Below are 17,115 nucleotides of genomic sequence, written 5' to 3'. Positions count from 1 at the left end.
GGTAAATCTGCTCTATCTATCTAGCCCCACTCTAAATATACTTTGTGGGCTGTGTGACGGTTGGACTCGGGTATACCATACTGGTGCTTTTATTGGTCATATATCAAAACTGGAAAGTGGAATGGCACAAATTTTACACTCATTGGTTTGTTATTATGATAATTTGTATTCTAATCAAACTTTCAAATTAGGAATTCCCCTGTTCTGATCTCCTGTGATTGCCTTTTCTTTTTCATCCACTAGGGGTCACTGGAGTACTCTTGGGATATGGACGGCGTAGCAGAACAAAGGCACTGAATATTTAAATTTAGAACTCTCCACCCCTCCATATCCCAGAGTACCTCAGTGTACGAACCCAGTGTTTTTTCTGTGCTCAAAGCACTAACATCGGCTTGTGGGATTCCCACACTTGTTGGAAGATTTTATTAATTTTTCATTTTTATTTTTAATTTTTTTTTAATAGCACATCCCTTCCCAGTTTCAAGAAAGACATGGGTCCGGGATAGTGCCGCTGCACGGACAGCACATGGCGTGTCGGTCCTCACAAAGAGCACCCTCACAGCCACAGACAGCCCACTGCTCCTGCAAAGAGCAGCCAGGACTAGAGAGCTGGACGGAGCTTACACAGAAGAAGCCCCGTCGCAGCCATAGATCACTGGAAAGCTGACTGAAAGCTGGACGGAGCTTACACATAGAAGCCCCGTCGCAGCCAGGACTACAGAGCTGGACGGAGCTTACACATAGAAGCCCCGTCGCAGCCAGGACTACAGAGCTGGACGGAGCTTACACAGAAGAAGCCCCGTCACAGCCATGAGTTACATCACTGAAGCTGGACGGAGCTTACACATAAGAAGCCCCGTCGCAGCCATGATCAGGAGCAAGCAAGGTAGGCTGGGGAACGGGGCGGTCAGCGCAGGCTGCCGCCCCGCTATGTTGGGGTTAATATGTTGCTTCGCCGCTCATACGCCCGCCAAGCCCCAGCCGCTACGTCTGCAAGCCGCCCGTCCCAGCGCTCCGTTCGGCCGCCCAGCTCCGTCCGGCCGCCCAGCAGGGGGGAAGCCATACTCAGTCTCAGTATGACCGCCGCTCCGTCCGGCCGCCCAGCACCATCCACCCACAAGTGCCAGTGCAGGCTTCCCGCAGAGAGTTCGGCCGCCCAGCTCCGTCCGGCCGCCCAGCGCCATACGGCCGCAGACGCTCCCTCAGTCTCAGTACAGAGACGGTGACATGCCAGTGCAGGCTTCCCGCAGACACACAGCGTTACAGGGGGGAAGAGGCACGGTGGAAGCTGGCGGATCAAATATATGAACAGCAGTGTATATATATATATATATATATATATATATATATATATGTCACAGGTATTTATAATGTATTGTTACCTGTCCTGGCAGTAATAGGCTATTGAATCTATATTACTGTCTGTGATTTTCACGGTATAATAGGCTATTGAGCCTATATTAATGGCTGTTATTAACACTGTAAATAGGCTATGGAGCCTATATTAAGACTGTGGTTATCACTGTATAATAGGCTATTGAGCCTATATTAATGCTGTATAAATATATTAATGTCTGTAATTATCATAGGCTATGAGCTTATATATATTTATTCATAGAGCATGTGTTGTACCTGGCCTGTGATTATACTGTATAATAGGCTATATTAACACGGAAACATTTGTAATTTGTTCTGTGATTATCAGGGTCAGCATGGCAAAGGGGCCATTTTAACCATGCTTCCTGTTGTTTTCCAGTTTGTAATTCTGGAACATTCCTGCCCTACATCTCTAAGCCACCAGAGGCGCAGGGGTGTTAGTGGGAATTTGGTTCGGGTTTCACATGCCCATGTGAACTGATTTTCACATAAACAATACTCTGGTTTCTCTTCAGATCGAATAAATCTTTCGCCTTTTACTAAAGATTTCCGTAGAGAGGAACAACCATGAGTTTCATATACAATAAAATATATATATGACACATAATAACTTCAATAAGTCGTGCAAGTGTCTGTCCGTTGCCTATTGTGGTGTCTGTCTGCATAGCGAGTAAGGCTCTAGCGCAGACTAAAAATAATTTTAAAAATCCTATAAGCATGGGCAATTCAAATTAAAAGAGCGGTAACATCGGAGTCTCGGAGGTTACTCCGCCAGCTCTAACAAAAGACAGTCTTTCCAAAGGGCCAATTTCCCTTTGGGTACCAGAGTGTTTATTTAACTGGTCTTATAATTTAATGCACGATTCTATGTCAAATCTCACACCGATAACTACGAGTGAGAAGGGTACATTAGTCCAGCACTCAGATAGTGCGGGGTTTTTGACAACATACATTGCTAAATCCCAGTGAGTCAATGTCTCTATTTTTACAGAGACTGAGTAGACTCTAACCACTATTTAATCGTTTCCAAAATGACGCGATCCGCCATTGGTAAATGCGTCTGTGTCAAACATTATAAAGACCCAAGATACATTTGGGTCACGAGACTCTATGTATGGAAACAATGAGATCACTGTTAAAAGAAGCTGCAGAGTATATCTGTAAAGCTTCTGCTAACGCCGGTTACTTTGATTCTCACTTTTCATCGTCGCTAGTTTCAGCACGACAAGGCCAGAGCTTGTTTGGTCCTAAATTTGATATTCAGCCATTACCGCATCCAGTATCAAAACGGAAATACTTGTGCCGGCGTTTAATCCCTTTAGACTTCAGTTTTTTCAAGGCGGTGGTACAAAACAGTCACGCCTTGTAACGACAGGACGCTACAGTCAGCAAGCCAGTGGCTTGATGACCTCTTTTCCAATTGTGGAAGCGCGTCTTTACATGTTACATTTGCGGGGTTTCCAGATGTCTCAGCTATTTACAGATTAAAGGACAAGACTGCCTCTGTCGAACGGTTTGGCAGGTTGCCATTTAGTCTCTGCTGGTTTTCAGCTGTCTTTATAACCAGGCAGTAGTACACCAACAGAGTCAGGGTTACTTATTCCCCTCTGTTTGAGGTAACAAAACCAGACAGCTCCGTCGCAATCTCAATCAGCAAGTCACTTACTGCAGTTTGAAAATGGATTTTCTGCGGTTAGTATTTGCTTATTGGAGCCACAAAATTGCATAATTGCACTTGATCTTCACAATGCGTATTTACCCATTCCGGTTTGGTCATCACAGGTTCTAGCGTTTGCAAAACGCCACAACCATTAACCATTTCAGGTCTACCGTTTCTTGTCAACGCCTCGGGTATTTACCAAAGTGATGTTGGTGATGATAGCTCATCTCGGAGTCCTGACAGTGACAATCGTTCCATACTTAGACGATCTGCTCATAAGAACTCTGTCTCAACAGAGTTCCTCTATCTTAGACGATCTGCTCATAAGAACTCTGTCTCAACAAAGTTCCTCTAACTTGCGCTACTAATGTATACTGCGGTGGCAGATCAAGTTAAAAAACAATCGCATCTAATTCCGTCTGAACGACGTCAATTCCTAGGTAAGATTATAAATACGGTAAATCAAAGACATTTACCTACTACACCAGAAAGAACAAATGTACATCTAGTAATTAGTGCAAAACACGCACACTAGCGGTACATTGGTGTATTCGCCTGTTAAGAATAATGATGTGTTTCAAAGCAATTTAGTTCGCCGGCCTTCACTCGCGTTTCCCACAGAGGGGCGAGGGTGTATATACTCTGGACGAGAGTCTCAGAGGTTCAGGAGTTGTAGTTAAAAAAGATCAGCGACAGAGGTTCTAAAACGGATCACGACAGATTGCTGTCGATAAATGTCCTGGAACTCCGTGCAATTTACAATGCACTACATGCTTCGCTTTCAGTCTGACCAAGGGCAGTCAGACAACGCAACGGGAGTTGCATACTCAACAACCAGGGAGAACCAAGAAGCCGCATGGCAATGCGGCAGGTAACTCGAATCCTCAATTGCCCAGAACACCATTATGTGATAATGTCAACGGGGTTCATTCCGTGAGTGGACATCTGTTAGACAGATGATCTCACCCGTCAGGATTTATATCCTGAAAACTGGACATTAAATCCAGAGGTGTTCATATGCGAGTCCACAGAAGGGGGTTACCCTCAGGTATACATGATGGCATCTCGCCACAATTACAAAAGCTCAGTATGTGTACAAAACAACAGATCACAAGGGCAGTGGCGGTGGAGTCTCTCACATTCGTGTGGTCATTCAGCATCGTGTATCTGGCTCCACCATTTTCCGCTGCTCTCTCCGTTGCCAAAACGGATCATAAGACAGTTCGTCACAGTCATACTAGTGATATCTCATGGGTTTCGGAGAGCTTGCTTCTCGAATCTCCAAGGAATACTTGCACACGATCTTGGCCCGCTCATAATACGTCCAACCTGTTACAACAGGGAACGTTCTTTTACCCATAGTTACCTATGTACCTATTACCTATGTACCGCAGCTGCGGTTGACGGGGTGAGGGTTCAGACCGCCCTCTTAAGAAAAGAAATAGGGCATTACAGTATCGGTTATACCAACCATGTTACGAGCTAGTAAGCCGCTTAAGGCAGCTCATTATTACAAAATTTGGTGTGCTTACATAGGTGGTAAAGCTCGGAAGTTTCCGACATTATCCTTCAAGTTACCCGTATTCTGTTAAACGGGGTGGGATGGAAAACTGCGTTTATCTGCACTGAGGGTGCAGGTATCTGTGTGGTCAACTTATTTTCAAAGACGTTTGACTCTATTGCGTCTGTACACACCTTTCTACAAGGTGTCATCAAAGTGCAGCCTCCATTTATCCCACCTACAGCGCCAGGTGACTTGAGGTTGGGTTCAGATTTCTTACAGTTTTCATATTTTGAACTCTTACAACAAATGGGGATTAAGTTTCTCACTTGGGAAAACATTTTTCTTCTAGCCTTAGCTTCGGCAAGGGTTTTGTTTTCATATTTGGGTGCCTTGTATTCCAAGCCACCGTATTTGAGTTTTCTCATGACAAAGCAGATCTTCGGACGAATTCCGCTTTCTTATTCTTCACATCAATATACCAATAGTGGTTCCTGTGTTGACAGCACATTCTAGAATTCTGAATGTGGTACACGCATTACGCGTTTATATATGTCCCGAACGTCTACAGTACGTGATACGGATACGTTGTTTGTTCTCTAGGATGCTGCCAACTGGAGTTAGCCAGTTTCTCAGCAGACATTATCCAGTTGGATAATAATGACTACAAGTCAGGCTTACTTTAAGGCTAAGTTACAATCGCCTACGTCAGTAATAGCTCATCCCACAGGTTCTGTGGGAATGTCAGACCCAGCGGGTCGTGGAGCGTCTACGACGCGGCTACATAGCCTTCAGTGCACCACGTTTGTGCACGTTTACACGTTATGAATGGTTGCGGCATCAGCATCTAGCTTTGGCTGCCTACTGTTACAAGTGTCAAACAGCTCTCCCGCCCACGAGGGAAGCTTTGGTACGTCCCAAGAGTACTCCAGTGACCCCTAGTGGATGAAAAAGAAAATAGGATTTTGGTACTTACCAGGTAAATCCTTTTCTTTGAATCCATAGGGGGCACTGGACGCCCACCCAGAGCAGTTTTACCTGGGTTGTTTTAAGCTCAGAGGAGCTTAGGGTAACACGTTTTACCTGGTTTGTATTAAGCTCAAAGGAGCTTATGGTAACACATTTTCACCGATTGGTTCAAACTATAAAGATCTATCGGTTATGCTGTCAACTGTTTAGTTGACATTAACGTTATGGGTCAACTTTGTTGTTGTCCGTTATGTTATAGGAATTCTCCATTGTCAACCTCTCTATAGTAGTTCGCTCAGTAAAAACACTGGGTTCGTACACTGAGGTACTCTGGGATATGGAGGGGTGGAGAGTTCTAAATTTAAATATTCAGTGCCTTTGTTCTGCTACGCCGTCCATATCCCAAGAGTACTCCAGTGCCCCCTATGGATTCAAAGAAAAGGATTTACCTGGTAAGTACCAAAATCCTATTTTTTAAGGCTAGTTCCCCAATTCCTGGGTATCATTTAATCAGTGTTTTCTTCATGGATATAAAAAAAATTCTGTAGATGTTAGGTACAAAGTTATTTAAGAACCCCCTTATAAGACATACAAATCATACTGTGTATTTTGTTATGAATGTGAATAATGTTCTGTTGTCTTTTGTTATCAGGCTGCGATGAGCTGAAAACTAACCTCAACCCAGACAACAAACACAGTTCTGCTGCCTGTGACAGTCTGCAGGCCTTCATAGCCTATCTACACCTGTATGAGGTATGGTGGGGTGAGCAACGCAGTCATCCTGTGCTGGAGCTAGAGACCTCGGCTGGTGGAGATGCAGCCCTCCCTGCACCAGCAGAGGAGTGCACTATGAGAATACTGCCTGACTTCCAGGTGCTGTTATCAGAGCTACATGTAGGCTTCCAGAATGCTCAGCGGGATATTGCAGATGTACAGCAAGCTCTCAGAGAGATGATACAGCAACATCAGAGGGCCAGGCAGACCCAGGATAATTCTCTGGAGCTAGAGCAAGACTCCAGCCCAAACCCAACTCCATCTCCAGAGGAACAGCCTGACAGCAAGAACCAGGCGTGAGTAGAGCCCCTGAGAGAGTAACTATTGCAGGTCTGTCCTAAATGGTGATTATTTCACTGCCCCCTCTCTGTTTCTGTAGTTACAGCCTAAGTCCAATCTCCCTGACCGAGCTGATGAAGAAGCTTTCCACCGCTAACCATAAACTAGCGGAGTTTCCTGAATATTTAAAGGTAAGAGCCCCAGTGTTACAGTGTGAAGCAAATTGTAGCACAACAGTGTGTGGTGAGACACATTCATAGTGCAAGGAAAGCAGCTCCTCGCTGTAGTGTTCTTATGATGTAAGTTACATTTAAAGATGAAAGTAACAAGTGTAAACAATGGCATATAGACAGAGATATGATTGGCTGCACTGAATCCCATTAGTGTGACATCATTGTTGTATTAAACTGAGGGATCCTGTAATTGCAGTCCCGCAAATTATCACATCCATCCATCCATTCACTTCTTACTTACGCAGTTATACAAGGGGGCAGGTCATAATTGCTGGACGTACCATATATTACATAGGCGAGGAACTGGCAAAGAGAGACGGGGAAAGACTTATCGAATTGCTCATAACCACCGAGGACTTACAGTGATCTATTTAATGTTTGCCAATATACGGCTAGGTTGTTTTATACCCCATTCTAAAATACAGACATTTAGGTTTTTATTTACAAATCTTTAATTACATTGCTTATTAACTAATATTTGATTTTCATCCATATATTTGTATCTTCTAATAAATATTTTCACGCATTTTTAAAATATGACAAGTAACTGACTTTTTTTAAAATCCTTTGCATCGGTCTTTCTTTTTCCTCTCTAAGCCCTGATTTCAGCTGTGTTTCCCAGCTACAGTGCTGATACATTGCCACTAATACATACAGTATGTGCCTTCTGCTGTCCATGCATGCTGCTATCCCTGTGAGCAGAAGTTACATAGGACCTGTGATGTATGAATCAGGCGGTGGCTTGTGTGGTGTCCACTGTTCTTCAGCACAAAGTGTGACCAGTGCCATCTCTCCCAGAAAGTTGCATATAGAGAATAGTAATTACTCTTAATTAACGGAAACGTTTTATGGGGATGTCAACGAGAATGTGTTCTGTGGCAGCTGTTTCTGCATATATGTGCGTCTAAATGATACATGTCCATGAAACAAGGGTTTAGGACCATCGTGTTCCGTTTTGATTTTTATGACAGGCTTATACCTTACAGTTAATTAAATTGCTGACACCTGCGGCTACATCCATCAATTTACCTTATGGTGTTACCATGCATTACCATGGGGGAACCCTCTGGCTGCAAATGCGGTGAGCATCCCACAGGCTACGGGGGCCAGTACCGGCAATGCTTCACATTCTGGATATTGGTAAATCAGGCAGAATTACATCCCGCATAGAAACCTGTGGGTGATGCGACTGCCGGCGGGAATGGAGAAATCACAAGTCGACTCCAGCATGTACTATGAGTGGGGGGGTGCTGACTGTGTTGTGAGGGCTAATGGATGCTGCTGGGAGAGGAGTGATGGGTGCAGCTGATGTGATCTGTGCTGGGTGAATGGTGCTGTGCTGGGAGAGGAGTGATGGGTGCTGCTGCTGTGATCTGTGCTGCTGGGTGAGGGGTACTGTGCTGGGAGAGGAGTGATGGGTGCTGCTGCTGTGATCTGTGCTGCTGGGTGAGTTGTGCTGTGCTGGGAGAGGAGTGATGGGTGCTGCGGTCACCTGTGCTGGCTGAGTGAGGGGTGCTGTGCTGGGGGAGGAGCGATGGGTGCTGCTGCTGTGATCTGTGCTGCTGAGTGAGGGGTGTTGGGCTGGGAGTGGAGTGATGGGTGCTGCTGCTGTGATCTGTGCTGCTGGGAGAGGAGTGATAGGTGCTGCTGGGTGAGTGTTGCTGTGATGGGTGCTGCTGATGTGATCTGTGCTGGGTGATGTGATCTATGCTGGCTGAGTGAGGGGTGCTGTGCTTGGAGAGGAGTGATGAGTGCTGCTGCTGTGAGGGGTGCTGTGCTGGGAGAAGAGTGATGGGTGCTGCTGATGTGATCTGTTCTGTGCTGCTGGGTGAGGGTTGCTGTGATGGGTGCTGCTGTCATCTGTGCTGGTTGAGTGAGGGGTGCTGGGAGAGGAGTGATGGGTGCTGCTACTGTGATCTGTGCTGCTGGGTGAGTGGTGCTGTGCTTGGAGAGGAGTGATGGGTGCTGCTGTGATCTGTGGTGGCTGAGTGAGGGGTGCTGTGCTGGGAGAGGAGTGAAGGGTGCTGCTGATGTGATCTGTGCTGCTTGGTGAGGGTTGCTGTGATGGGTGCTGCTGATGTGATCTGTGAGGGGTGCTGGGAGAGGAGTGATGGGTGCTGCTGTGATCTGTGCTGGCTGAGTGAGGGGTGCTGTACTGGGAGAGGGGTGATGGGTGCTGATGCTGTGATCTGTGCTGGCTGGGTGCTGTGCAGTGAGGGGGGAAGGCATGTTGTAAGGAGAGAGCCTGTAGTTGTATATTTTGTGTTTAGCACTAAAAAGTAAGTCATAAACCAATGTGTTATTTCTCCTTCATCCACTAGGGGCCACTGGAGCGCAGTTACAATGGGGAAATAGTATGCAGTAATTGGGAGCTGGCACTTTAAAATTCTAATACTGTGGCTAGCTCCTCCCCTTCTATCTCCCCTCCAAGCCAGTCTTAGTTAGTGCCCGAGGGAGCTGGTTCACTTGGGTTTTAGCTGAAGAATTTTTTTTTTTTCTGTATTTTTCTTTCTTACACACACAGACTGGCAGCTGTGCCACTGCCAGTCTGCACCGCGGGAGCTGCCGGCGGGGTCCCATCGCAGCTGCGTGCGGCTCGGGATGGGCCCCGGCTGAGGGAGACACTGAGCTCTCCTGAGCTGGCCGGACACCGCTGCGTGCGGCGCGTGTCGGGGCCACTCCACCAGCAGAAGATTCCGGCAGCATGGCAGCGGTGAGAATCAGTGGCCGGACACCGCTGCGTGGGTCGGGGCCACTCCACCACAGAAAAGGTGAGTGTGTGCTTCCTCACCCTACCCCCCCCCCCCCCCCCCTCTTCCCCCCAGGCTCTCTGCAGGGTTGAGATCACAGGGTGGCAGGGGGGTTTGAATAAAGTTACAGTGAATTATTTTATTATTTATTTATTGTAGATGCTCTGCCTAAGCTTTTGTTACCACACGCGCCCGCCCCCCCGCTCTCCGATCGGATCCCCGCCAGCGCGGCTCACAGAGCCGCTATGGGGATCCGGCAAAAGGCGCAAAGCAGACTTTGAATCTGGTGCCTTTGCGGAGGGGGGCGGAGCTTACTCCCGCTCTGCACCGCCGGAAGTAGCGCGCGCGCGGGCGGCCATTCCCTTTCAGCAGCGCGGGACGGAGGAGCGCCACGGACACAGTGAGGCTGTTACAGTGGGGAAGGGGGGCACTGGGGGACACCTAAATCGTCCTGCAAGCCTGTCACTGCACAGTATCGTGCAGGATAGATCAGGCTGCTGTGGCTGCTTTTTTCCCTGCTTTCCCCCCTCCCTCCCTCCCCTTCTGCCTAGTGCTGTTTTCCTGTGGGGAAGGGTCAGAAGTGTTAGGTGCTGCCATGGCCAATAAAGGCTCCAAGGCAACACAAAAACAGGGTCAGATTTTATGTGAGGAGTCACAGCCATCGGCTCACCCCTCCTCAGAACCCCAGAGCGCCCCGACATGGACGACACAACTCACAGAGGTTATGTCCCTGCTGCCTGGGGAACTGAAGGCCTCTCGGGAAAGATAGGGAGTCGGCCCGGTTCCGACAGCTCGTCCAGGTACCGGAGCCAGAACCTACATGGGCTGTCTCATTGGCAAAGTCAGTGGAAGGGCTTTCTAGTGCTGTGATCCCTTCCCAAGCCCCGTCCTTTAGCCCCCCTCAACAGGCTTCTAAAAAGAGATCACTAGCCTCTGTGTTGCAGGACTTTGACGATGATATGCCTCAATTAGATGAGGCGGGGTTAGATCTACAGGATATACAGGATGTTGATATACAGGATACTGATGAGGATCAGGTATACGGGGACTCTGAACCAGTAGCTCAGGGTATAGAGGCTGTTATTACTGCTATTCGCTCAGTATTACAGGTGGAGGAGACGGGGCAGGATGCCTTACGCCCTTCAAGGTTTGGCACCAACCAATGCCTGCCGGTGACCTTTCCAGTTTAGGAGGAGCTGGATGCGCTCATAACGGCAGCCTGGAAACATCCAGACGCAAAATTTCAGGTATCAAGAAAACTGTTGTCTTCTTATCCTTTTCCCGCAGATAGCAGGACACGTTATGAGACCTCTCCGATGGTTGATCCTTCGGTATCTCATCTGTCCAAAAAGACGGTCCTACCGGTTCCGGGTGCAACTTCGCTTAAGGAGGCGTCAGATAGGAAGTTGGAATCTACCTTAAAGAATATTTACTCTGCGGCAGGGGTATTACATCGCCCGGCGCAGGTAGGTTGTTGGGTCAACAAGGCGATCGAAGCTTGGGCGGAGCATTTGTCCTCTGGAATTCGTGACGAATTGCCGGCGGATCAATTGATAGAGTTGGCGGAACACATCCGTGAATCAGCCCTTTATCTTTGCGAAGCGTCCAAGGACATAGGTATTCTCGGAGCTAGAATTTCTGCTTTAGCAATTGCGGCCCGCAGAGCTCTCTGGCTCCGGCAGTGGCAGGCGGATACGGAATCCAAAAGGGCGGCAGAAGCGTTGCCCTTTACAGGTGAGTTTCTGTTTGGTAAGGATCTGGATGCCTGGATCTCTCAGGCCACCGAAGGTAAGTCGACTTATCTTCCTTCTGCTGCTACAGCCAGTCGCAGGCCATATGGGGGTCCCTCTTTTCGATCCTTTCATGCCCCTTCCAGGTTTCGAGGCCAGGGGTGGAGCTTCTACCTTCCGTGGCCATAGAGGTAGAGGCGGCAGGGGTAGAGGTTCCGCAGCCTCAGCCCAGTCAGAGGTTAAGTCCTCCACCACTACCACCGCATGACGGGCTTCCCTCCCACCTGGGAGATCACAGGGTGGGAGCTCGTCTGTGGGATTTCAAGGAGGTCTGGATACAGTCCTGCCCAGACGCTTGGGTCCGGGATCTAATCACTTGCGGTTACAAGCTCGATTTTCAGGAACAACCGCCCCAGCATTTTTTTTACCACGGGTTTGCCAGTTCACGACAACCGAGGAGTTGCCTTACAGGCAGCGGTCCAGAAGCTTCTATCCGCAAGGGTGGTGATCCCTGTTCCCTCTCATCATCGGAAACAGGGCTATTACTCAAGCCTGTTTCTGGTACCGAAGCCGGACGGCTCGGTCAGGCCAATCCTGAACTTGAAAGATCTCAATCCATATTTGAAGGTATTCAAGATCGAGTTCCTCCAGTCTGTTATTGGGGGGTTGGAAAAAAACGAGTTTCTGGCATCCTTAGACATCAAGGATGCATACTTACATGTTCCCATTTGGCCTCATCAGGCTTTTCTCCGGTTCGCAATACAGGACGCTCATTTACAGTTCCAGGCCCTTCCTTTCGGTCTCTCTTCTGCTCCCAGAGTGTTCACAAAGGTCATGGCGGTCATGATGGCCCTACTTCGGAAGCAGGGTGTGACAATTGTTCCCTATCTGGACGATCTGCTAATAAAAGCAAGCTCAGCAGAACGGTTACTTCAGAATATCCGGATGACACAGGACCTTCTGATTCGACACGGGTGGATCCTGAATTTCCCAAAGTCTCACTTATGCCCCTCACAACGGCTGTTGTTTCTGGGGATGATTCTCGACACAGTCCGTCAGAGGGTTTTCCTTCCGCAGGACAAGATACTGTCTCTGCAGACACTGGTAAGATTGGTGTCAGTGTATCTGTGCATTCGCCTTCTGGGAAAGATGGTAGCAGCGTTCAAAGCTCTTCCGTACGGTCGCTTCCACTCTCGACCGTTTTAGCTGTGTCTTCTACATCAGTGGTCAGGATCTCATCTGTTCCTTCATCAGCGGGTGACGCTATCTCCAAAGGCACGGTCGTCGCTGCTCTGGTGGCTCCAGTCGACACATCTGTTGGAAGGAAGACGGTTCGGTATATGGGATTGGACTCTCCTCACCACGGACGCCAGTCTGCGAGGTTGGGGGGCAGTGACCCTGGAATATCGGTTTCAGGGGCGCTGGTCAATCCACGAATCCGCTCTCCCCATAAACATTCTCGAACTAAGGGCGGTGTACAACGCCCTGCCTCAGGCACATCACCTACAGCGCGGTCGAGCGGTCAGAGTTCAGTCCGACAACGCCACGACGGTAGCGTACATCAACCGTCAGGGCGGCACTCGCAGCCGCGCGGCGATGAGGGAGGTCACCAACATCCTTCTCTGGGCGGAGAAGTATGCACTGTCCTTCTCGGCAATATTCATTCCGGGAGTGGACAATTGGGAAGCCGATTATCTAAGCCGCCAGGACATGCACCCGGGAGAGTGGTCACTACATCCCCAGGTGTTTTGGCAACTGGTACGCCGGTGGGGAAAACCACAGATCGACCTCATGGCGTCCCGCCGGAACTATCAGTTGCCTCTTTATTACTCTCGGACAAGGGACCCGGCGGCGGCGGGCGTGGATGCCCTCACGGCTCCTTGGAATTTCTGGTTCGTTTACCTCTTTCCTCCTTTCCCGCTGTTGCCGAGGGTTCTGCAACGCATCAAGAGAGAAGACGCTCTGGTCCTCCTGGTGGCTCCGGATTGGCCACGCAGGGTTTGGTACACCACCCTACACCTGTTGTCAGTGGCCGAGCCTTGGCCCCTGCCTCTATGAGACGATCTTCTACAACAGGGTCCTTTTCTTTATCCAGACTTACGCAGGCTACGTTTGACGGCGTGGCTGTTGAGAAAGCCATCTTGAAAAGGAAAGGGATTCCTCGTACAGTTATCCCTACTATGCTTCGGGCTAGAAAGTCAGTCACATCTTCTCACTACTAACGCATTTGGAAGGCTTATGTAGCCTGGTGTGAACGTCGAAAATTTTCTCCTTCCGTGTATAGCTTAGCCAGTCTTCTCCGTTTTTTGCAGGCGGGTTTTTCAGCAGGCCTAAGACTGGGTTCACTAAAGGTGCAGGTCTCTGCTCTTTCGGTTTTCTTCCAGAAAAAGTTAGCTTTGCTGCCTGAGGTTCAGACTTTCTTTCAAGGGGTTCTTCGAATACAGCCTCCCTTCCGTCCTCCGACAGCGCCATGGGACCTCAGTCTGGTCCTGTATTTTCTGCAGTCTTCATTGTTTGAGCCCCTGGAATCAGTAGAGATAAAATATCTCACCTGGAAGGTGGTTCTTCTCCTGGCGCTGGCTTCAGCTAGACGGGTGTCGGAACTTGGGGCTCTCTTGTAGGTCTCCTTACCTGGTGTTTCATGCGGATAGGGCCGAGCTTCGTACTCGTATGTCCTTTCTACCTAAGGTGGTGTCTGATTTTCACATCAATCAGCCGCTTGTGGTCCCGGCCCTCTCGGGGGACTCTCCAGATTCGAGATCATTGGACGTAGTCAGGGCGCTCAAGACCTATGTGGATAGGACTTCAGCTATTCGGAAGTCAGATTCATTATTTGTTCTCTACGATGCTGCTCGCCGTGGTTGGCCGGCTTCTAAGCAGACCTTGTCTCTATGGATTCGACTGACCATCAGACAAGCTTATTTGGCAGCTTCTCGGGAACCTCCATCTTCCATTTCAGCGCTCTCTGGGACCGTCGTGGGCGGCTGCCCGTGGAGTCTCCATGACTACTTTGTCGGGCCGACATACGTTTGTCAAATTCTACAAGTTTGACACTTTTGCGGCCTCGGCATCTGTTTGGCCGAGCGGTTTTACAGAACTCTCAGCGCTCTCCCACCCGTTTTGGGAGCTCTGGGACGTCCCCATTGTAACTGCGCTCCAGTGGCCCCTAGTGGATGAAGGAGAAATCAGGATTTTGGTACTTACCGATAAATTCCTTTCTCCGATTCCACAGGGGCCACTGGACGCCCGCCCAGCGCTGTTTCCTCCTTGTTTTTTGCTTAACGGTTTGCAGATCAATATATGACTGCTTGTTGAGTTCAGGTTAGCCTGTTTTTTGTTAGGTTCTGTTCCAGGTTTGGTTTGTGTTATCCTGGTTTACAGGGCGTCATTAACCTCCTCTACCTTAAGGTTTGTTTATTACAGCTTTCCTCGGGCACAGTTTTACGTAGACTGGCTTGGAGGGGAGATAGTAGGGGAGGAGCTAGCCACAGTATTAGAATTTTAAAGTGCCAGCTCCCAATTAATGCCTACTATTTCCCCATTGTAACTGCGCTCCAGTGGCCCCTGTGGAATCGGAGAAAGGGATTTATCGGTAAGTACCAAAATCCTGATTTTGTGTCTGTGTATAAACACTAAGCTTGGTGGTAGGATTTTCTGCTAGGGGGCACCAGATTGATTAAGGGGGACATGTACTAAGCAGTGATAAAAGTGGAGAAGCGAGTCAGTGGAGAAGTTGCCCAGGGCAACCAATCATCTGCTCTGTATATTTTTATAGTATGCAAATTATAAATATTATGCCAATGCTGATTGGTTGCCATGGGCAACTTTTCCACTGGCACACTTCTCCACATTTATCACTACTTAGTACATGTCCCCCTAAGACTGACTCTAGCCCTACCTCTCCACATACTGTAGTTCCTGGCTCCAGTATGCTCAGTGACCCGCTTTTCAGAGCATGAGGTTGTCTGGAGTACTGCAGATATTGAAGGTTCCTGTGCCAGCCTCCAGGAGGTGCTTTTGCTCTGTGTATGAGGAGTATGTGCATGTACATTGGCACGTCATTGCTGAATCCACTCTGGCCACAGCCGCCATGTGCCCTCATTAGCTCAGTATGGTAACCGGCTCATAGAAATTGCAGGATTACAGCACTGGCACTGAACGTCTGTGCAACTATTCACATTCACCTGAGGCTACACCCTTCCATCTAGATAGGACTTGAACCTAATGCAGGCAGCTTGTTAATGTCATGTCTTAGTATATGTACCATGTGTTTTTCTATTCAGATCATGATTGATTATCTCTTACTATTCCTGTACTTGTTCTTTTCCCTTCTAGGTGTTGCCATTTCCTGACGTGCTGGAGAGCTGCCTGGTGCTACTGTATCTCTCCCCTTCAAAGCTGACCTCTGATGTACGGGCACGGGCAATGGACCTGCTGCAGAGGCACAGCTCCGGCTCCCCCGATCACCAGAAAGCAGCCTGCAAGTTTCTGCCATCATCAGAAAGTGCAGTGCCCACAGCCTAGCCAGAGTTGGCCTCAATCACTGCTTCCGGCTCTTCAGTAGCCACTGCACTAATGGTGCCCAACACCTGCCTTCTCTTCTACCAGACACTGCAAACCACAATCCGCATTCATTCATCCATTCAGAACAGTCCAAGAAAGAAACATTGCTGTACAGTGAGGTCACAGGGGGCATGGAACATGCTGTACAAAAAATGTACAGGTGGCTCCTTTGTGATAACCGGAATAGTCTTTACCTTATTGCTGGGTACTAGGCACGGCCTGTAAATCATACTAACCATACATGTTACTTATGATGCAATATAATGCCAAGGAACCTTTTTGTTATTCTTAATTTCAGCGTTTTTCTGTATTATGTTCTGTGCGGAGGCTGTGCTTTAATTCTGCACTTACACAGTGACGGCAGCCGTTGTGTGGGCTGAACCAGCGTCCCTATAAAACCAGCTTACCAATTCCTTGGGAATTACTATGTGCCTCTGTGATGTCTCCGGTACCAGTTGAACGGAGTGGCTGCAGTTTAATGAATACTGGATCACCCATAAAATGGCTGCCCAAGAGTGTAGGAGATGGATGATGGGAAATGTGACTGCTTATAAATATGCACATATATCAGTCCTCTAAAAGTCAGATCATTTAAAACTTTTTTTTTTTAAATAGGAAGATGAACCCCCAAATGTAGATTGCTCCTGTATGAAAAGTTACATTGTACCATTCAACAAGAGGTTACATTGTCTCCATACACTGACAGAAACTAGATGTATGCAACCTCTCACTATAGTCCTCAGGTGACTGTTGTCCCCTTCGCTAGAGTTACAGACAGGAAGTCTGGCGTCCACGGCAGTAATGTTTCCCCACAATGTTATCAGCCCACACTCTATGTGAACTAGCACTTCAGGTTTTGCTGTACATTAGTCACCATTATTCCCAGTACACAGGGTAATTTAATCTGACATTAAATCTCTTAATAACTCAGATCTCTGTTGTTCTGTGGCAATGTGCCCTAATGCATTCATTTGTCATTTGATTACAATGTGATCTGGAGATAATAAAAAGATGTGTCCCAGTCACCTATACTCATCCTTTAATGTAGGAGTCCTTTATAAAGTGTATCAATTTCTGATGACTTGTGATACCTTGTTTATTTAATTTACTATGGTTATAATGTTTTGTCTTTTGCTTACCTGATTTTTTTTTTTTTACTTAAACATTTAAAAGCATTCTGTTGCATTTGTAGTTTTTCTGCTGCTTTGACATATATAATGCACCTAGATATTTCTGGGAGTACCCAGCAGGCTTCAGATTAGCTAGGAAAAATAAGAAT

At 48.0% G+C, this 17,115-nt stretch overlaps 1 protein-coding gene and 1 non-coding gene across 6 annotated transcripts in view; both read left to right on the top strand.

The window, feature by feature from the left end:
* GEMIN5 (gem nuclear organelle associated protein 5) overlaps nt 1-16,912 on the top strand; it is a 305,616-nt gene extending 288,704 nt beyond the window's left edge. For all 5 annotated transcript variants that reach the window (XM_063928370.1, XM_063928371.1, XM_063928368.1 and 2 more), the window contains 3 exons: nt 6,160-6,577; nt 6,661-6,751; nt 15,609-16,912. In XM_063928370.1, the coding sequence (XP_063784440.1) occupies nt 6,160-6,577; nt 6,661-6,751; nt 15,609-15,797 (698 nt within the window). In that variant the 3' untranslated portion in view covers nt 15,798-16,912. The remainder of the gene's footprint in view (nt 1-6,159; nt 6,578-6,660; nt 6,752-15,608) is intronic.
* LOC134938710 (U5 spliceosomal RNA) lies at nt 1,873-1,985 on the top strand. The gene has a single exon (XR_010181214.1). It is a non-coding gene; the product is annotated as a U5 spliceosomal RNA (small nuclear RNA).
* Nucleotides 16,913-17,115: the final 203 nt, after the last annotated feature.

The sequence above is a fragment of the Pseudophryne corroboree genome, chromosome 6 (genome assembly GCF_028390025.1).
Source record: "Pseudophryne corroboree isolate aPseCor3 chromosome 6, aPseCor3.hap2, whole genome shotgun sequence".
In the NCBI taxonomy this organism is placed as follows: Eukaryota; Metazoa; Chordata; class Amphibia; order Anura; family Myobatrachidae; genus Pseudophryne; species Pseudophryne corroboree.
This window is presented reverse-complemented; position numbering and strand designations above follow the sequence as displayed.